Source organism: Herpailurus yagouaroundi, unplaced genomic scaffold, assembly GCF_014898765.1.
Source record: "Herpailurus yagouaroundi ecotype Mexico unplaced genomic scaffold, PumYag 188, whole genome shotgun sequence".
Classification (NCBI taxonomy): Eukaryota; Metazoa; Chordata; class Mammalia; order Carnivora; family Felidae; genus Herpailurus; species Herpailurus yagouaroundi.
Genome location: NW_024412419.1, coordinates 22,440,739 through 22,463,389, shown reverse-complemented (window position 1 = coordinate 22,463,389; position 22,651 = coordinate 22,440,739). Strand labels below are relative to the sequence as shown.

At 40.1% G+C, this 22,651-nt stretch overlaps 1 protein-coding gene across 3 annotated transcripts; it reads right to left on the bottom strand.

The window, feature by feature from the left end:
* Positions 1 to 256: 256 nt before the first annotated feature.
* GPN1 (GPN-loop GTPase 1) lies at positions 257 to 22,634 on the bottom strand. 3 transcript variants are annotated; one of them, XM_040496359.1, is made up of 14 exons: positions 22,496 to 22,634; positions 21,693 to 21,786; positions 19,596 to 19,635; positions 18,073 to 18,139; positions 17,160 to 17,197; positions 14,633 to 14,711; positions 14,327 to 14,421; positions 13,345 to 13,390; positions 12,561 to 12,707; positions 11,386 to 11,468; positions 9,840 to 9,879; positions 9,122 to 9,212; positions 4,747 to 4,854; positions 257 to 3,254 (listed from the first exon to the last, which is right to left on the bottom strand). In XM_040496359.1, exons 1-14 carry the CDS (start codon positions 22,604 to 22,606, stop codon positions 3,169 to 3,171), a joined length of 1,125 nt encoding a protein of 374 aa, XP_040352293.1. In that variant the 5' UTR covers positions 22,607 to 22,634; the 3' UTR covers positions 257 to 3,168. The 3 variants fall into 3 exon arrangements, with proteins under 3 accessions (XP_040352293.1, XP_040352294.1, XP_040352295.1); XM_040496360.1 differs by having other exon boundaries at positions 22,595 to 22,621; XM_040496361.1 differs by lacking the exons at positions 18,073 to 18,139; positions 19,596 to 19,635 and having other exon boundaries at positions 22,496 to 22,609.
* Between the last annotated feature and the right edge of the window lie 17 nt (positions 22,635 to 22,651).

The window sequence follows — 22,651 nt, the reverse complement described above, 5'->3', positions numbered from 1 at the left end:
AAGATCATGACCCAACCCAAAGCCAGATGCTCAACCGACTGAGCCACCCAGGTACCCCTCCTTTTTCCTTTTAATCTCTGCCCCCAAAATGGGGCTCGAACTCACGACCCCAAGATCACGGGTCGCATGCTCTACCAAAAGCAGGCACCCTTCTCCTTCTTTAGACTTACTCCATCTACCTCATCCTTTTTTTGTCATTTTCTCATTTCCATGCAGCTTTTAAAAATATTTCACCATGTACTTTTCAGTTGTTTTCTTATCTTTATTGGGAATGAAGGAAACAGGACCTGTCCAAGGACAGACTCGCACGGATTCCATTTGTTGCATCTACTTGGCCATCAGAGGGCAGCAGTCCTTCCTTTGCCAGAAGTCCACATCTGCATTGTGTTGCTACTGGACGTGCAGCCTCCAAAATAACAATAGTATACACATCTTTCTCCTTTACATCATGTCCTCAACTTTACATTATTACTCACCCATCACAGTATTGCCCTGCCTGGCATCCAAAAGTCTCAGTATTTATTAAGTGAATGATTAGCACTGGAATAATTAGGAGTAATTGGCAAATGTGTGGTTTTTGCCTTGGTAGTGGGTGCTGGTATGTTAAATCCTGCTGAAATTTGTTTTTTGGGTACAGTCTTTTGAAATGTACCACATTCTTTTAATAGGGACCAAAATCAAGGCATGGCTTTAATTAGTACATGATTGAATGCCTTAAATGTCCCAGGTGCTGAGAATAAAAATGAATGCAACAGCAGTAAAATGAGGTTATAAACTATCAGGTAACCTACAGATTTGCTAACTGTACAACCCTTAGCATGCTTATCTAAATTCCTATTCCAGACTCAGTTACCTTCACTTTCCCCTATTTATGAAAGTAGACATCAAGCAGTTTCCATAAAGTAGCCATCTAGTATTTAATCCATTCAATTAGCAGGCATTTATTGAGCAACTGTTATGTACTGGTTCCTGTGCAAGAGATACAGAGATGAGTAAGACTGTGTCCCTGTCCTTATGGAGCTTTCAGACAAGTTATTTTTTAAAGAAGTATTCAAAGGCACTAAGCAGAAAAACCAAATATATTCAGTGTGCTTTGTAAATGTTTTCCTCTTGAACAGGTTCAAAAAATTTTTTTAACGTTTTATTTTTTACATTTATCATGCCACGAATTCATAGGGAATGGGCTCCAGCAGCTCATGCTTCTTTCCATTGGTTCAAAGTGTACTTCTCTGGGTGGGGCAGGCTGGCACTTCAGCTGAATCCAAATACCTTTTTCTTTGGCTTCCTTCTTTTCCTGATCATTTTCCTTCGCACGTTTCAGGAAGCTCTCTGAAGAATTAATATGTACAATCCCCTTTCGCAAGAACCTTGCCCTTGTTTACAACAATGGCAGCAGCATACTGGGCAACACTGTAGACTTTTCCAGTTTTGCCATGCTAAAATTTGTGGGGCGTTCCTTTTTGAATAGTGCCTATTCCCCTGAGGTCCACAATATCACCTTTCTCATAGATTTGCATGTTATGTGGCGAAAGAACAACTCCATGCTTTCTAAAAGGCCTAGAGAACATATGGCAGGTACCACTCCTCTTTCCCTTTGTGTTGGTCATTTTGAAAATTACTGGAAGATGGCAGTTCTGCTATGTTCAAATTATAGACCTATATAGGTCTATAATCTATAGGTATAGAATACTGAAATTGATACTTAATGGCAAAATAAAATATTTTTACTTTTAGAACGTTTAAATGGAGAATAAGCACCAGATGGTCAAGGTTAGGGTACTCTTAATAAAGCAGGTCATTTTGTGGATACCTGAGATTTTCCTGGCCTAGAACTGTCACAGGCTATTTGAGTTAGAGCAGTGGTTCTCAAACTTAAATGCATGGGAATCCCCTGGAGGACTTATTAAAACAGATTTCTGGGTCCCACCCCCACAGTTTCTGATTGAGGTCTTGAGTGTTGTATTTCTAACAATTTCCCAGGTAATGCTGATGCTTCTGGTCCACTGGCCACACTTGAGAACCACTGAATCAGAATGCAGATTAGGCAGGGATAAAATTCCTTAAAGGAAATGAATGCACTATGTTTTATATTAATAGGAAGAATGTGCAAGCAGGGCAAACCTTACCATGGCTACTATGTATGGAATGTGCACCTGACCCAAATCCATGGCCTTTGATGAAATCACCAAGGATACTTTAAGTTTAAAGTACAATACAGGGGCACCTGGGTGGCTCAGCAGCTGGTTAAGAGTCCTACTCTTGATCTCAGTTCAGGTCTTAATCACTGGGTTGGGAGTTCAAGCCTCGCACTGGGCTCCGTGCTGTGCACGAAACCTACTTTAAAAAATATATAAATTTTAAAAATAAAGTACAATACAAACAGCCTGGCTCTGTACCTGGTTACTAGGTGTGTATACACAAGAGGCTTTAGTAAACATCCCTCTTTACTGAGACAGGTTTGCACAGGTGGCTTTAAACCTCTGTGTTGAACAAAAGTGAACCTATGTGCAATTATATAATTTTCTTATTTGAAATTATGATAGGGTTACAACAAAATTAAAATTAAAAACTCTTTATCCAAGTCACCATCAAAAGCAAGATTCTTACTCATTAATCTTGTTTTGCTCAATTTCTTCAACGAACTGGTATCCTAAAATGTTAGCTACCCCACGTGAGACACATTTCATACCCAACATTGATTGGTTGCCAAGGAGACTTCCACTGCCACTGTGGGCAAGCTCATGTTTTCTCTCTCCCTTTCTGCTAAAAGGAGGGGAACTCATGGTGTAGGATCAAGGGCAAGATACAGGGAGAGTAAAGTATAGATCCAGCCTAATAGAGATTTGAAGTGAATTTTAAGTTCTGTTTCATCCATCAGCAGCAAAAGTACGTAAGTTCAAACAATAAAACTGGAAGCTTTAGGCTTGAAGGGGTATCAGCATCCGAGGACAGTCCATATCCTTCCTTGCATAAATCCAAGGAAAAGGCCAAGGGGAATTGGCATCTACCTGCCAGGTCCAAGAGTCTCCTAACCCTGGCTTCATCTGAGTCAAATTTCCCTATTAGAGAAACTCTGCTACTCTGAACAAAATTGTCCTTTATGGTAGCCCCCAATCACAGGTAAGAATAGTTCCTTCACAGAGTTCCAAACGTTTGAACTTCTAGAAACTATTTGTTGTTTCTCTTCCAGTATTGTGCCATTGATTCTTGCATAAAATTCTGGAATGCTGGCTCTTCACGGCTTTCCTCTGTAACTGCAAGGAAAAAAGGTCAATTCTTTTTAGCTTTCCCATTATATAGGTGGTTAGAGCTGCTGTCACCAGTCCATCAGAAATAGTACTGTTTCTAATAAACTAAGTGTTCACTAATCCCAGTAAGGAAATACCTCCCAGAAGCATGCTCTATTTATCATGTTGCCCAAATGCACAATTTCTCTCATCTGTAAATGAGAATACCTCATTCATAAAGTAACTAGAATGAGGTCCCATTCCTAGGTATTTTTAACCAAGAGAAATATATATAGCAGCTTTATTAATAACTAAAATCTGGAAATAACCCAAAAGTCAATCAGCTAATGAATGAACAAATTGTGGTATGGCCACATAATAGAACATTATTCAGCAATAAAAGAACGTATTTCTGATACATGGATGGATCCCAAAAGCATTACACTGACTGAAAAAAGTCAAATGCAGCAAGCTATTAAATACTATGATTCCAATTATACAACACTCTGGAAAAAGCAAAATTATAGGAACAGAAATCAGATTACTGATTGCCAAAAACCAAGTGTTCAGAAAGAGGATAAGGAACAAACAAGCATAAGGAACTTTTGGGGGTGATGGAAGTGTTCTGTATCTTGATTATGATGCCTGTTACAAGTGCACATATATTTGTTAGAACTCATCAAACCAAACACGTAAAAAGGTTGGACTTTATGGTTTGTAAATTACACCTCAATAAATCTGAGTCAGTGAGGTACACTGGATGGTAAAGAGAGGTTTGCTCTTGGTCACTGATTTGACCTCAAAGAGTTGTTTCAAGAAATCGATTCTGTTCACAGTCCCTAAATCTATGCCAGGTGGAGAGCCCTTTTGGGTTTCCAGGGCCATTCTATCCTCTGGTACAGTCCCCTCTAACTGGTTTCAGTCTGCTGAGGCCTCTCCTTATGTACTCTTTGTTTCGCCCCCCCCCCCCCCCCCCCGGTAGTCTTTTATTTTTTTAAGTTTATTTATTTTAAGAGAAAGGGGAGAGTGCACACACATGCACATGAGTGGGGGAGGGGCAGAAAGGGAGAGAGAGAATCTCAAGCAGGCCCCGTGCTGTCAAGATAGAGCCTGAAGTAGGGCTCGATCTCGCAAACTGTGAGATCATGACCTGAGCCAAAATCATGAAGAGTCAGACCCTTAACTGACTGAGCCACCCAGGTGCCCCTTCCTCTCATGTATTCTTAAAACAATAACTGCAACCAAACAAAAATCCTGGATTCCTCAGAGTTACGACCTAAAGATGAGAAGACCTGAGATTAATAAATAAAAAAGCCTGTAATGAGTTCAATATTAACTACTCAGTAGAAAGGCCAGGAACTCTCAATATGCTGAACTCTTGCCTGCTGCTGTATCCAGTGCCATCTCTTCTCTCCCCTGTCACTGGCTGCATACATAAGGTGTCTCTCAATAACAAAAAGCTCCTGAACAAACAACGTGAGGATAAGCAGCTCTTCTCTTTTCATGGGCCACCTCTCACCTCTGTGGTCAATATCATCAGTATCACTGTCTGCTTCCTCATCCTCTTCATCCAAAGTTCCCCGAGTCAGGATCAAGTCAGAAGGGTCGAGTGCAGGAGATAAGCTGTCTACAGAGAAAACACCTATGAGTACCATGTAATGAACCTATGCCTCCTCAAAACGGTGATATTCAATCCATGAGTAAGTCGGATTATAAACTGGCAGGATGAAAGTAGTCACAATAAATATAAATGCAGAATCTTACCTCTTCTAAATGTACTGTTAATACCACTTAACATTTCTACAGTGGTTTAGTTCACACAATGTTTCATGAATCTAAAAGGTGCTGTTTTTAAGCTTAAGAAAATTCCTGGTAGTAACATCATTCCTTTTTACTAGCTTCCAGCTTAGAAGAGGCTATAGTTTTTCCTACAAAGACTAAAGACATTTAAGCAGATGCCATGTGCTGGAGAGTCAGGGTAAAAGTGTACAGCACTAAGGAAGTTTCCTGGTGGAAATTTAAGTTCAGAGGGTCTGAAGAGATCAGAGGGTGAAATGACACAGTAAAGGAGCCAGGATATGATTCAAGAAAAAGAGGGAGGGAGGAAAACGGAAAATCGAATCTATTTTTAGAGCCAAATTCCCTACTCAGGGAAACTGAATAAGGACTAAGTGCCAATCATCAGGAAAACGTCTAATCAAGTAATTCCTGTGAGGGGATTCAGCCTGAGAGAGTTGGGCTCTATGAGAACCCAAAACCATGCTAAGTATCATAGAGCTATGGGAGGACATGACCACTCTCTTCAGGAGCTTGGTCTCAGAGAAATCAGCTGGGGAATAAAGGTGGCCATCAGCAGCAACATCAAGGGACACAAATTTCAACAGGCCTGTGGCCCTGAAAAAGGATGACAACGTGGCATCAATGCTTCATTCTGTGTCCAACTATACTTGGGATTTTCCCAAATAACTTCTTGAAAGTCCCCAACCTTTAACAGGTTATCAGAATATGGCAGCAGATTTAATTCACATTTGCTGATTCACATATTCATGAGTGATTCCAAAGGAGCACAGCACACAAATTTACGTTGCTAAGGTGTGCAACAAGGATGGCCAGGCAAGTTCACTTAAATGGTAAACCTAGGCAGTTTCCTGGTAAACCCAGCATTTCCTCCTCCAAGTGGCTTTGTTCTCTACTAAAGATACAGCAATAGCTTTCATCAACAGAACTTCAATCTTTTAAAGGCCAGTCCAGTCCATACCACTCAAAAGTGTGGTTGGGTGGGGGTGCATATATTCTAAATATGAGCACCAACCTAGAAACCCCTAAGAATCAATGACAACATTAATTCAAAAAATAAAAAATTCAATAAAGTAGCAGCATAAAAAGACTAACATATGTAAATTAGAAGCCTTCATATACACAAACATAACCAGTTAGAAGATATGGTTCAGAAAATCCCATTTTCAACACTAACAAAGAAGATAAAATTCTTAGAAAATTTTAACAAGAACTATGCAAAAACCACATGAGGAAAACACTCCTGAAAAATCAAGTTACATTTGACAAATATAAACACACTCCTTGCTCTTGGACAGGAAGACTCAACGTGACAGTTGTCAGTTTGCCCTATATTAAAGAACATAATGCAATGTCAATAAAAACACCAAAGAGCTGTTTTAGCAAGCTAAATAAGTTGACGCTAAAGTTCATACAGAAAAACAGACAGACAGAAAGAGCCAGGGAAACACTACAAAAGAAAAATATGAAAAGGGACTAGCCCTGTCAGACATTAAAACATTTTATACAGGCTCTACGTAATTATAACAGTGTGGTAAAGACACAGACAATCCAGAAGAATAAAACAGAAGTCCAGAAATATACCCAAGTACACATGGAACTTTAGTATACGATACAGGTGGCATCTCAGATTGCTGAGGCAAAGGTAGTCTTTTTAAGAAACAGTGTGGGGGCGCCTGGGTGGCTCAGTCGGTAAAGCGTCCGACTTCGGCTCAGGTCATGATCTCGCAGTCCATGGGTTCGCGCCCCGCGTCGGGCTCTGTGCTGACAGCTCAGAGCCTGGAGCCTGTTTCAGATTCTGTGTCTCCCTCTTTCTCTGACCCTCCCCTGTTCATGCTCTCTCTCTGTCTCAAAAATAAATAAATGTTAAAAAAAAATTTTTTTTTTTTAAAAAAGAAACTGTGGTACAATTGTTTATGAAAAAGGTAATACAGAGCTATACTTCACACTATATCCAGGAATAAACTAAATGGATCAGGGATCTAAATGTAGACACTGAGGGGCACCTGAGTGGGTAAGTCGATTAAGCGTCCGACTTCGGCTCAGGTCGTGATCTCACAACTAGGGAGTTCAAGCCCTGCGTTGGGCTCTGTGTTGACAGCTCAGAGCCTGGAGCCTGCTCTGGATTCTGTGTCTCCATCTCTCTCTGCCCTTTCCCTGCTCACTTGCTCTCTCTCTCTCTCAAAAATAAACATTAAAAAAATTTTTGTAAACATAGACAGTGAAACCATACAAGAACTACAATAAAACATAAGTAAATTCCTCTTTAACACAGTATGGGTAAGGGATTCACAATTACGACACAAAATCCAGATGCAGTAAAAGAGAAAGCAAGTAAATTTGACTATATCAAAACAAAATAAAAACTTTCACCTGGCAAAATAACACCATGAACAAAGTCAAAAAACAACTGATAACCGGGCGCCTGGGTAGCTCAGTCTGTTGAGCGACCCACTTCGGCTCAGGTCATGATCTTGAGGTTTGTGAGTTCGAGCCCCGTGTCGGGCTCTGTGCTGACAGCTTAGAGCCTGGAGTCTGCTTCGGATTTTGTATCTCCTCTCTCTGCCCCTTCCCTGCTCATGCTCTGTCTCTCTCTGTCTCAGAAATAAATAAACATTTAAAAAAATTAAAAAAAAAAAAAACTGATAAGGAGCACCTGGGTGGCTCAGTCAGTTGAGCATCTGACTTCAGCTCAGGCCATGATCTCACTGTTCGTGAGTTCAAACACCACATCGGGCTCACTGCTCTCAGCCAGAGCCTACTTTAGATCCTCTGTCCCTCTCTCTCTGTGCCCCTGCCCATCTCCCTCGCACTCGCTCTCTCTCTGTCAAAAATAAATAAACATTTTAAAAAAACCTGACAACTAGGAAGAAAATACTTCCAACTTGCATCACAGAAAAATGGATATTACCCCTATTACATTAATGGGTATTAAAACTAGTGAGTAAACATGTGAAAATTAAAAGGATATTCATATGGTCTCAAAGCATCACCCAACAAAATACTTATCATAAAGGGAAAAATAACTTTATAATGAAAAAAATCTGGCAGACACCTACTTAAGCAAGTAATCAAAATTAACATCACCAGTAATGGGACAAATCTACACTGTGTGCCTCCAGATGTTCTGCGTGGAAAAAACTCAACTTCACTTGTGTAAAGTTCTGCCACCTGAATTGAATACTGAGGGAACATCAGACAAACCCAAACTGAGCATCATTCTATAAAACATCTGTCCCATACATTTCAGAATTGTCACTGCCACGAAATACAAAAAAATGGCTACAGAACTATTCCAAATTAAAGGAGAACAAGAGACTGGACAACTAAATGCAATGCAGATCCAGGATTTTCTCCTGCTACACAGGGCAAACAGCTACCTCTAAATGAGGACTACACGTTAGACAACAGTATCAGTGTTAATTTCCTAATTTTTAGTTAACTATAATGGAGTTCTATAAAATAATATTATTGTTAGGAAATATATGTTAAAGTATTCAAGAACAATATTCAAGAGTAAATCCGTAACTTATTCTTAAATGAGTCCAAAAAAGGGGAATATATATATAATGTATAAACATTTTGTTTGCAAATACACTTATATGTTTATATGAAATATAACTGCATACCTATTGAGAAAGAAAGAATAAAGTAAATGTGGTAGAACATAAACATTTTTGGAATCTGGTTGAATGGCATATAGCAATTCCTATGCTAACCACACAATTTTTCTGTTAATCTGAAATCAGGCCAAAATAAACAGAAAAGGAAAAAAAAAAGAGGGGGGTAGAGGGTGAAAAGTATTTAAGAAAATAGAGAAGATATCAAGTATCTTGCCAAAGTAAAGCAAAAACTACCTTAAGAGGAAGAATTCAAAGTCGTATAGTTATATATACAACTTTCAGGAGTTTATCTTTCCAAACCATTTTATATATATATACACACAAAGTAAATGTGACAGATCAATTGATCTATCTAAAACACCACATTATGTTCAGCATTTTCTCTTTATCTCTCTTAAATGTGAGTATCTTCCTGCTCAGTGGAAATAAGCACATTCTGCTTTTAGTTCCTAACACCAAGAGACCCCCCATTACCAGTGGCAGTCCCTGTGTCCAAGGCTACGGAGCCCATATCTTGCCGAAGGCGTTCCAGTTGTTCTTTCTGTTGCTGGCTCTGTGCACTGGCCTGTACATACAGAGAAAAATATCCTCATATTAAAAAAGGAGCCCCCGAGTTAGATGCCAGACTTCTAACAGGAGACAATTAAGTATACAAATACTAAAGACTATTTAGACATTGAGGCAGGTAAGAGATGGCTGATACTGGGCCCAGATTAGCACAAATTCAGACTGAAGGGCTCTGCAGACTGATTTAGAGGTTTCAGAAATAGGACACAAAAACACATCAAAAGAACCCTCAAGAAGACACAGCAGTGATAAGGGGCCCTGTGCAGCCAAAGGGGGCAGGCCAAGTAATTACTTGGAATCAACACTGTGAACCACCTCTTTTGTCTTAAAATTCTATAACCAGCCTTTAAATGAGCCTTGGAGAAGTGAAGTAGGGCATAAGAAGTGCTTAGCAAATGTAACAGAAAAATCAGATTTTTAAAAATTCAAATAAAGAGAAGGAAAATAATTAAGGGGCACTTCTGCATCCAGACAGCACACATACACATTTACTAATTTAAAATAACAAATACCTAAAACATACCCTGATAGCCAAAACAAAAGCATTTATGGCAGAATTATTAGTACATGGTTTGAAGTTATTTTTTTTAGTGGCCCAAAATATACACTAACCCTCCTCTCTTACCAGTGATTTCTTCAGACGTTCATATTCAGGACGATATTCCCTGGAAAGAGAAAACGCTTTCTTAATTCTTTTGCTTATTAATCTGTCCTATCTGCCCTCTATCTTCCTAGGTCTCTGACAATAACAGAAGATCTGACCTCACTGAACATTAGATGTAACAAGTCTCAGTCACTTAGATTCTAACCCTTTGGAATTAAAGTCAAGGTGCTTGTCTCCACCCTGTAACCAGCAAAGATACAAAAGACTGACTGCAGGGCTGGAAAGATGAACTCTGGCATCCATGACTCAGGAGCTCATCTTTTTTTTTTAAGTTTTTTTTTTTTTTTTTTTTTACAGTAATCGCTACATCTGACATGGGGCTTAAACTCACAAGCCCGAGATCAAGAGTCAGATGCCTACAGACTGAGCCAGCCTTGTGCCCCAAGCTCATGCCTCATTTGGGTAAACATTTGAAATGAATAAAAGAAGGAAGGCCTATTGGGCTCAGGTAGCCCAATATATAATTATGTGGCTAATCTGGGCAACAACAGGATACAGAAAAGACTTCATCCTGAGGCTTTGATAACACACAAAAAGACCCCTTGTCTGATGAATCAAAATCAAAATAATGTATATAAGAACCACCATGTGGTTGTTAGAATCTTGCTAAGTATGAAGCCAAGAGGAACATACTAGTAAGCAGCCAATGATCATGCCAGGAGCCCAAGGAAAGGTGCTCTGATGACACTTTCCTTTAGGTAGACAGAATTCCAGTATTTACCACAATAGTAGTAACAACCATTTATCATGAAGTATGCTTGCCAAGTGTCAGAAAGTGTGCTAGGTGCTTCAGATGTATTTTCACAAATAATCCTCACAACAACCTTAACAGTAAGTGCTATTATCCCTGATCTACAAATGATGAAAACTTGCTAAGGCTACTCATTTATTAAGTGGGGGAAACAGAAATCCAACCCATGCCTGTATGACTCCAAAGTCTATGTTCGTAATTCTTTTTTTAAGTAAGCTCTACGCCCAGAGGGGGGCTTGAACTCATGACCCTGAGATCAAGAGTCACATGCTCTGAGCCAGCCAGGTGCCCCTCCAAAGTCTACGTTCTTAATCCAGGGTCAGCCAATGTGGCAAATAGGCCAAATCAAGCCCACTGCGTATTTTTGTAAATAAAGCTTTATTGGAACACAACCATACCCATTTGTTTACAAACTGTCTGTGGACACCTTTGCCCTACAGTGACAGCTGAGCAGTTGCAACAAAGATTGTATGGCCCACAAAGCCTAAAATATTTACTATCTGGCTTTTTACAAAAAGGTCTGATGATTCTTGCTCTTCATCTTTCAATATAGTGAAGGTCTTATACTCCTATTTTTAAAAAAGTTAATGGGACTTGTTATCCCTAAGTGTACACATACAGATCCAGTACACGTAACACATGGTAAATAGAATACTTACACTATGAAAACCAAAATGCTTTGCCCGGTAAAACTGCTGTTGTATCAGATTGTGTGTTGCTAAGAATGTCATCTACAGGATTTTCCTTTATCCTCACCTTTCATACTCTTCTGTAGCACTGGTGACTTGCATGAAGAGTTCATCTAAGCCTGTACCCAGAACAGCAGACACACCCACCACCTGCCAAAAGCATCATTAATGCCACTGAGGAAATAAGTGTATATTTAAAAAAACATTTTTTATGTTTATTTTATTTTTGAGACAGAGACAGACAGACAGACAGACGTCACAAGTGGGGGAGGGGCAGAGAGAGAGAGGGAGACACAGGATCCGAAGCAGGCTCCAGGCTCTGACCTGTCAGCACAGAGCCTGACGCAGAGCTCGAACTCACAGACTGCGAGATCATGATCTGAGCTGAAGTCAGCACTCAACCAACGGAGCCACCCAGGCACCCCACAAGTGTACGTTTTTAAATGGTATACATTACTTTGTTCGAACGTCATAAAATCTTCACAAAAGTTTAGATACTTCAAGATATCTCTTACAAAGAGTAAAGCTAAAACAAAGCAAAACAGCATGCATACTCAAAAACCATGGAAATAAGTCTATGAAAAAGAGAGGACTGGAAAAGAAAGAGAATTAGCAGGAACAGTAGGAAGACTTCTCCACTATTCCCTGTCAATTTCAACCACTGTCTGTTCTCTACAAAAATTAGTATCTCATGTTAATTATCTGATGTTAATTATGTCTTTGTTGGACAATTACCATACTGCTTGCCACACCTACCCCTCTTTTGCTTATATAAATCTTAACCTTCCTTCAAAGCATACCTCTAATGCTATATCCTCCAAAATCCCTCATTTCAAGAGTGATGTGCCCCTCACCAGCATCAGGCCCAACCTCTAATCTTTTGTAACATCCTTATCACAATATATCATGTTTCAATTATGTGTGTAGCCTTCTCTTCAAACTAGACCATAAACTCTGAAGGCAGGGTCTTTACCTCACTTATCTTTTTTCCTCTTTTTTTAAAAGTAATCTCTATAATCAACATGGGGCTGAAACTCATGATCCCAAAATTAAGAATCATATGCTCTACCAATTGAACCAGCCAGGCTTATTTATCTTTCAAACCACCAGTTTTCAATAAGTAATGCTTTAAATGCTTTTTTATGAAGGTAATGAACTTTTCTAAGATATGTTCAAAGCCAGCCCTATGGGTTAAGAGGTTGTCTGAAGGGACTATCAGTATAAGCAGAAGAGAAAGTTTACCCTAAGTGAGCTGTAGAACTCATCTAACACCAGGCTCATTGAACGAGTGAGGTTACTGACGTATGTAGTCTCTTGATTCAGGGCATCTTGGAAAGCCTCAAAATCTTGCATCCATTCCACTGCAAAGCTGTGATCGATGATGTCAGTCTGTACCAGAAAGAAGTCAACTATCAGCAACCAGAGATGAGTTCAGACATCAAACAATGCTAAAAAAATTTTAATTAAGTGATAATAACAAAGAACAATTATTCATATAGTTCCTTTCTGTTTCCCCCATTTCCTTCTCCACTACAACAAATCACAAAGAGCCAAGACTGTTGTAAATAATTAAATGAAGATAGGTGTTCTCTTGATGGACGCAGACCCTCCACTATCCACAGCCGAGTGACCATGGCCACAGTGGATGCCAGCACATTCTAAGCTCTGAAGTGATACGGTCTTTTGAATACTAGTCATCAACCCTACAACAGGGAAGTTTAGTATCTGTTTTAATTGCTACTTCCACCCCCACGTGCAGTCACAATTCTGAGGGATAACACACACTATGCTTGAGGGGCTACTCTATCTGGCTTAAAACTACTTTGATGAGAGTCAGTGATACATATTCATATATTTATATAATCTGACTGAATCTTCTTCCTAGAAGTGCTCATGACTTTGTTTCCGCTAAGTCTGAATCTGTTCTCCAGCATGTGAAAATCCTTCTCACCTACCCAAACCTTCCATTAATACAAGGTTCTGATGAAAAAGAAATACTGAATCACAAAAGGAAGGATCCACTTACTTTATTCATAACCACAATGAAAGGCAGCTTGGTTTTGTACAAGATGCTGAAAATCAAACATCAAGACATTAGTAAAAGCACTTAAGTTCTTGCTTGCCTTGTGTCACTCTGTTGGAATGGAGTAAAGAGAAGGGGGATGGGTTCAGACTCTACATACAGGTATCCACTCTTGCACAGCACTCACATTCTCCTCTCCCAAGAGGAAAAACCATCACCACCATCAAGCAAACACCACACACACTTTCTTGGAGTAATAATGCTTTAATACTGATTTTGGTTTTTGTGTATGTTTTTTGCCTGGCTGTTTGTTTTTACCAAATAATTGTCTTTTAAACAATAAATATGCAGACAAAAAGTACTGTCATCCGATTTCTATTTCGATTAGGATTTCTTGTGTCTAACTAGAAGGGACATCCCTAGTCACATTAGGAGGCATGAATACTGGCAGTGGCTTCTGTATACTCCCAAAATCAAACTCTCTCAGATTTAATAATGGTTGGCCTTGCTCCTATGTCTAATGCATTCACATACTCGAGTGAGGCATGTCCTTCTGCCTCTAATGACACCATTCCTGGAGCAAACTTGTGCTTTTTGGAATTATAGATGAATCTCTTTGTTCATGATCCCTCATATTATAATTTAACTCTACCTGTCATAATACAGAAAAGGAGCACTTACACCAGGGAACTCTATTCTATTTAGACTTCTTTCATTCAATTGGGAGCAACTACCAGAAACTCGACCTATTTCTGTAACAAGCAAGGGAGGAAGATAAGTTGCCCAGAGAGAATGCCAACACATGTGCCTCTTTTCCCTTCTAACCCCTCCCCAACTCATAACCACTAAACTGAGGGACAAATTTGGATGAGCACAAATCCAGGTTGGTAAGCACTCAGGACTCAAATACAAAAAAAAAAAAAAAAGAGAGAGAGAGAAGGCTTCATACCTTGCTGTAATACCATGCCCACCAATAATCAATTACCTGCAGGCATAGAGCATATTGGACATGAAGGTTACTGGGTTGGTACTTCTTGATGTGTCCATGACATAAATGACAACTGTTGGAAATGAAGATGCCTAAAGCCACAAAATAACCACAGCCTTAGTCAAAGGGCTCATAACCTATCCTCAAACTCCCCCCAACCTTCCTTAGCAAGGGAAAGTCATTTGAAGCAGGGTGTACAGAGCTTCCATGACTCCCTCCCACATTAAGGTCCCAGGCAATAAAGAGATGCTTAACCAGTCTAGTTCTCTAGTTACTCTAAGTAACAAGTCCTAGAATACTCACCAGGGCCTCAGTGATGATTGTCCCAGAAGCTGACCATGTGAACACCTCAATCTGTCCAGGTGTGTCAATCAAGACATATCTGTGCCAAGAAAGACCATTAAAGGGGGGCACCTGGGTGGCTCGGTCAGTTAGGCATCCAACTCTGGATTTTGGCTCAGGTCATAATCTCACCATTGATGAGATCAAGCCCTGTGTCAGGGCCTGCTCTGACAGTGCAGGGTCTGCTTGGGAGTCTCTCCCACTCTCTCTACACCTACCCCTGCTCGCTCTCTCTCTCTCTTAATAAACATTTGAAGTAAATAAATAAGTTAAAAAAAAAAAAAAGACCATTAAAGAAGTATTACACTTGTGCAATGCTGAAAGAGATTCCATCACACAAGACACTGAACATCTGATCATCCAAGATTGGAATAACCTCTTCACACTATCAAGTGTAACTTCCTCCCATTGCCCTTAAAATGCATACTACATTCCCCCAGGCTTTGCTCAATGTCCAGTATTCACGCTACCAGGCAGCAGGAGCAGCGGTCCTCAAATTGCGGCAAATGATCACAGAGGAAACTGTGATAGTTTTAGAAACACACTGCGTTAAAAGAAGAGAGAAGCAGGGGCGTCTGGGTGGCTCAGTTGGATAAGCATCTGACTCCTGATTTCGGCTCAGGTCATGATTTCACAGGCTCATGATTTTGAGCCCCATGTCAGGCTCCACACTGACAGCTCGGAGCCTGCTTGGGATTCTCCCTCTCCCTCTGCTACTCCACCGCTCTCTCTCTCTCATGCGTATGCTCTCTCTCAAACTAAATAAATAAACCTTTTTAAAAAATGAGAGATAAGCAAAACCGGAAGGGAAATATCCTGGGAAACCATCTGGTTTCTTGGGGTAGCCGTGGGGTAAAGGTGGAGGGGAAGGAGAAATAGAGGGATAAGGAAGTGACAGCTAAAGAATAGAGTGTTTCTTCTTGAGGTGATAGAAATATTCTAAAATTGACTGTAGTTATGGTTGCATAATTCTGTTAAAGCCACTGAAATGAACACTTTACATGGTATATGAATTACATATCTTAATAAAGCTATTTTTAAAAATGAGCAAAGAATTTTCAATAGACATTTCTCCAAATATACACCAATGGCTAAAATGTATATAAAATGATGTTCAACATCACTAATCATTGAGGAAATACAAACCAAATGTGATACCACAATCACATGCCACTTCACGCCCACTGACATGGCTATAACAAAAACAAGTACAGCAACAAGAATTGGCAAGGACGTGGACAAGGAACCGTCACACAGTGCTGGTGAGAACGGAAAATGGTGCAGCCACCAGGAGCTGGGGGTGGGAAGGGGGAACAACAGGAACTGCTAATGAGTATGGAATTTCTTTTGAGGATGAAGAAAAAGGTCTGGAATTAGATAGTGGTGATCAATGCATAACATTACGAATACACTGAAAACCATCACATTGTAGACTTTAAAATTAGAGTGCACTTTGTGTATTTGTATCTCAATAAAGCCATTATTTTTTACCTCTAGTACGATCCCATTTCTGGAAAAAACACCTTATCCATCCATCCTTCTATGTATATATGCATGGAAACATGTGGAATGATAGTCACTGATAGCAATGACAACATATATAATATTATGTAATAATGTTTTATATGTATCATACACTATAAATACTAAAAAATAATATGTAATAGTTAATAATAATGATAGTTACTTCTAGTGGGAATCAGGGTGATAGTTTCATCTTTTAAATTTTTTTTTAACGTTTATTCATTTTTGAGACAGAGAGAGACAGAGCATGAGCAGGGGAGAGGCAGAGAGAGAGGGAGACACAGAGTCCAGAGCAGGCTCCAGGCTCTGAGCTGTCAGCACAGAACCTGACGCGGGGCTCGAACTCACGGACCGCGAGATCCTGACCTGAGCCAAAGTCGGACGCCCAACCAACTGAGCCACCCAGGTGCCCCGATAGTTTCATCTTTTAAATATTACGTGTGGTTTGAATTCTCTACAGTGAGCAGTCTTTTTTTTAACAAAAATAATGAATCATCTTTTTTTTTAAAAAGTGAACCTATCATGATCTAATGACAGTTAAATGTAGATAATAACAGTGTTATTTTATTTTACATTTTGATACTATTTAAATTTAAAGAAATAATTATTCTCTCTGAATCACGTAAATTATATTCATTTAAAATGAGAGTTAAAAAGGTGTTTCAGAGACTTTCATGCCAGCAAGTGTGGTCTCCCAAGAGAAGGCAGGCAGACGACTGAATTTGGACAAAGTCTCAATGCCTCCTAGGAAGTGGTGGGCTTATATGACAGTGATCGGTGGGAGGATACTATTAAATTTAGCTTTACACTATATAGCATCTTAATGATTTTTAGCCCACTTTTTTTCTTCACTTCTAATGGTTTTATCCCAACCTACACTCTTTCAGAGCCTGATGGTACCCTGAAATTCTAGAGATGTGTCAATTACAGAGTAATAAATAGGTGTTAAACTGAAATCACTTACTTAGACATGTTCTGGGCCTTCTCAATAAATTTCATGACCTAAAAGAGAAAGATGCCAATTACAACAGATAATCACAAATCCCTCTTCAGGGAGGCCTGCCTTTTAGGCACTATCAACTATTCAATCTCTGTGTTCTCGATTAGGACACCAACTAATGAACTCAATGAACTGAAGAAACACAGCCACATTCAGCAGCAAGCAAGGTCCTGAGAAGCTGAAGATGATCTGTCACTGTCAGGTCATATCTCTTGGTGCTTTGGTAAAATATTAATAGCCTGTCTCATGGAGTGACATCAGGGTAAAAAATTAGTAACTACATGAGGCACCTGGGTAGCTCAGTCAGTTAAGCGTCCGACTTTGGTTCATGTCATGATCTTGTGGTTCGTGAGTTCAAGCCCTGCGTCACGCTCTGTGCTGACAGCTCAGAGCCTGGAGCCTGCGTCGGATTCTGTGTCTCCTCCTCTCTCTGCCCCTCCCATGCTCATGCTCTGTCACTCAATAACAAATAAACGTTAAAAAAAATTTTTTTTTAATTAGTAACTACAAAACACTTTTATAGAAATAGAGAAAAAGCTAACCAATGACAATTATGTCACATGTAAAAAGCCCCATTATCTTTCCATTCCACGCCCACTAGCCCATCCCACTCCCCAACCCTCCACTCCATCCTCAAGGGAACGTCCAAGACATGATCAAGAAAAGAACCTACATCTCTTGGATTTTTGTTTTACTGGCTATGAAGCATCTCACATCACCGATCATTGTCATTACCCACTTCTCTGTCTACCAAAACACTTATTTTCTATATGCACACGCAGGCTTATTGCTCTTCTTTCCCAGTGTGAGCAAGCTACAGCATTTAGAAGTCTCAGGTTTTTACACAGCCATGTCATAAAAGCAGAAACAGACATACCTGATCAAATCTGGTAGCAAAGAGATTGAGTGAAGTCACTATACCACCATTGGGCCCAAGTCCATACCTGGACACTAAGTTGAGGATTTAAATTACTTACAGATCAATTTAGATGATGAAGTTCATACTTAGGGTATCATTCACACAAACAGCATTATAACTAAGTGTTCCATGAATGGACACTGGCAGCTAATCCTTGACTAGTACATACCACACAACCCTGACGTCACAAGGAAATATTCGTTATCAAAATCTTCCCCATCCATTTGTCATTTTAGGGATGGCTAGGCAAAATGAAGTAATTAAAGTGACCAAAATGTGGGGCACCTGGATGGCTCAGTCAGTTAAGTGTCCAACTTTGGCTCAGGTCATAATCTCACAGTTCTGGAGTCCAAGCCCTGCATCGGGCTCTCTGCTGTCAGTGCAGAACCTGCTTCAAATCCTCTGTCTCCCTCTCTGCCCCTCCCCTGCTTGTATTCTCTCTCCCTCAAAAATAAACAAACATTAAAAACAAATAAATAAAGGTGCCTGGGTGGCTCAGTCAGTTAAGCATCCAACTTCGGCTCGGGTCATGATCTCATGGTTCATGGGTTCAAGCTCCACATCGGGCTCTCTGCAGTCAGCACAGAGCCTGCTTCACACCCTCTGTCTTCTTCTCTCTCGGCCCCTTCCCTGCACGATCTCTTTCTCTCAAAAATAAATAAACATTTTAAATAAATAAATAAATAAATACATACATAAAGAGACCAAAATGTAACCGATGCATCAGGCAGTGACAGCCTAATGGCATTAGCCATTAAGACCATCTATATCACACTGCTTGCTCTGATCTTTACTGATCAAGCAACCTGATTATAATTAGTTAACCCACTTAGACCTGCCTACACTCAAAGTACACATTTCACACAGCAATGTACTATGAGTTGATCCTACTACTAAACCTACTCATTTCTGAGTTTCCCAGTCAGAGGAGGTAGTGGCCTCCAAGGAAATACTACTTTGTGGAACCCAGGCACAGCACCAGCTAGCCTCTCTCACTCTGTGCTCTCTCCTTACCACAGCCTATAATTCTAGGAAAATGGTAAGAAAACTGAAATCACAAGCTGAAATAGTATTTCTAATCACCTACAATACCTTTCCTCACATTCATCTTTCCATCCTCTTAGTTCAATTACTTTGAAACGGGAGTCTGGGTGGCTCAGCTGCGTCGGACTCTTGATTTCAACTCAGGTCATTATCTCACAATTCATGGGTTCAAGCTCTACATTGAGCTCCGAGCTTGCTAGGAATTCTCTGTTTCTCCCTCTCTCCCACCCTTCCCCTGCTTGCATGTGCGTATGGGCACTCTCTCTCAAAATAAATAAACTTTAAAAAAATCTTTTAAAAAATTACTTTAAAGCAATTAAATGCTTTTGCTAGTATTGTTTTACAAAGATACAAAAACACTCTCTCAAAGCCACAAAATATGGACAATAACTATCCAGTGATGAGTCAGCACAGGAGGCAGATGCAGAAAAGGATACTGTTTCATGACTTCTTTATACTTGACGGTGTCACGAATATCTGGGGGGGGGGGGAGGAGGGGGGGAAAGAATTCACTGGAATTTAACACATAAGAAACAATAAGTTTGAGACCCTCCACCTATCATAGCCTCAGCCAATAGGCCTCTCAGGTCACCTCTGCTTCCTCTGAGGAGAAGAAATAAGTTTCTCTCTTGGTATCTCAGTTAGTTTTCAAATCTGTTTTCTAAATTTTCAAGCTAAGGTCAATGAACTGTGATAGGGAAAAAAGCAAGATTGTGAAGAGAACAAAAAGGGAGAAGGCACCCTGCAAGTACCTTCTCTACCAGCAAGAAGCTGAAAGCAGCTTTTCAGGCTTCTCTTGCCTGCGTTCTCTTCTACTAACCTCTGGCTCCACACTGCTTTTCTTCCTTACAAAGGATAACTGGCAAGGCACCCATGACAAAGACTAGGAGCTTGGAAGTTAAGGTAGACATGGTCTGAAATAAGGAGAAAAGTTCTGTACAACTTAAATACCTTATCAGTGACCATATGCATAGAAAAAGAGAGGTAAAAAATATGAAATTGTTGAGTTACTATATTGTACACCTGAAACTAATGTAACATCATATTTGAACCATAGTGGAATTAAAAGTAGAAAGAAAGCAAGAAAGCAAGAAAGAAAGAAAGCTAAATCAACAAAAAGTTTTCTTACTGCCTACTAGTAACAGGGTAATGCAGACATGATTTTTCAAAGGGAAAATTAATGCATCCAGTAATATCTAACTAAATCTAACTATCAGCCTGTAGACCCCACCAACTATTAGAATTCCATCTTTTTCTAAATTTAAGTATAATTGACAGAGTATCTTAGTTTCAGGTTTATATCATAATGATTAGATATTTTTACATATTTCAAAATGATCTCCACAGTAAGTGCAGTTACCATCTGTCACCAAAGTTATATTAGGCTGTACGTTATATCCCTGTAATTTATTGTGTAACTGGACATTTGTACCTCTTAATCCCCTTCACCTACTTCACCCACCTCCTAAATCCTCCTGTCTCTGGTAACCAACAGTTTGTTTCCTGTATCGGAGTCTGTTGCTGCTTTGTTTTGTTTGTTCCTTTGTTTTGTTTTTTAGATTCTACATATAAGTGAAATCATAATGTATTTGTCTTTCTGTCTTGATTTATCTCCCTTAACATAACACCCTCTAGATCCATCCATGTTGTCACGAATGGTAAGATTTCATTCTATTTTATGGTTGAGTCATTTTCCACGGTGCATGTATATATATACACACATACACTGTATCTTGTCGAACCATTCATCTATCAACCGAAGTCCATCCTTTAAGTGAGAAGATGTCAATTTTTTCCCAAACCCTTCCCAAAATGATCTCTGCTTAATACAAGGTTTTCCTTTATTAGTTTAACTAGGGTACGAGCAGCTTAACAAGATTAAGAGACACGGAGAGAGAAAATTAGCACAGTGACAGCCTAGAAATCAGGAGACCCGCAGGTCCCATCAAGAATTATGACACTGAATCATATCCACTCTTAATTTTTTTCATAGCCACAGATTCCTCTGAAAGCCTGATGATAACTGGAAACCCCTCTCCAAAGCAATGCGTATATGCATATATATATATATGTGTGTGTATATACACACACACACACACATTTTCCCATATAACGTTGGGAGTGGAAGCAAGGTTCCTATAGATCAGTACATGAACTACCACACAAGAACCCTTAAACTCTCAACTTTTGATAAAAGAAACTAAATAAAACAGGTTTATGTACCAGAGCCTGCTGAAGTGACCTGGAAGTGAGAGGACTGACTTTCTGTCATTTCGCTATCCCAAGTAACAATAGCCTGACACCCTAGGGTCAGAAAGAGGGGAGAGATAACAGTGTGAAGGAAGCAAATTTAGTTAGGGAACAAATAAAAGAATGTGCATAAGGGAGAAGACTTGTTTAGAGATTCTAGCAAATTCACAGAAAATGAAAATTGGCAGTTTTGAAAAATGAGCAACGAAAGCATTGAAGTCTGGCAAGCTGGAAGTTTTCCATTTTCTGAGGGACTTCACCCAGTTCTGGTACAGTTTACTCACCAATATTGGCAGGAAAGGGTACTTCATGTACAGCTGGGTCCAGATTAATCACATAAGGTGGAGACCCTTGGCTATGCAGATGTCCCGTAAGCCTCTGCAGAGGTGATGGGGAGAGGGATGTAGTGAGACAAAGAGGGAATGATAGCGGCCAAGAGAGAACTTCCATTCCTTTACGGATGATCATACCTGAAGACTTCTGCACTTACCCTTCTCAGTACTTGAAATATTCGCCCCCAATATCCACCTCCAACATTCAACTCAGATGAAACGCTACCTATTATCACCCACCTAACAGCCTCCCCCTACTCTCGATCACTTATCTACTTGATTTGTGTGTTTTTTTTCCAGCACTCCCACTAAAACATTAGCTCCAAAAAGCGGGAACCTAGTAAACTCAATTTCGCTGCGTCCGCGGTGGTTGAAACATGACAGCTGTGCAAGAAATAATTCTTTAACAATCTACACCAAAAGTCAGTGTGTTGGCACTGTATTAATTAATTGCCAGTTACTCGTAAGACTGTCTTCGAGGAGCTGACAACTTTGTCGGTAAGACAATTCCAGAACGCGGTAAGTTGTACCAACCACGAACTGAGGGTGTGCAGATGAGAGCCCTAGCCCTAATTAAACCAGACTAGAGTCGAAAAGGCTAGCCTAAGAAGGAACCGGAGTTGCTGGCAAGTTCTCGAAAGCCGCACGCGGGTCCCCTCCAACTCCCTGAGACCTTCCTCCCGTTCTCCCTGGCCTTTCGCCTGCCACTGTCAACCTCTCGCACGCACCTATTACGCCCGCGCCCTGTACGTCACCTGTACAAAGGTGGTTTTCCCAGATCCCGCCATTCCCAACACCAACAGACACACTGGGGGCCGAAGACCCCCAGAAGCCTGCGACTCAGCTTCACCTACGGGCTCCGCCATCTTTCTCCTGGCTCCGCCCACTCTACCGTAGTGACGCTACGCGCT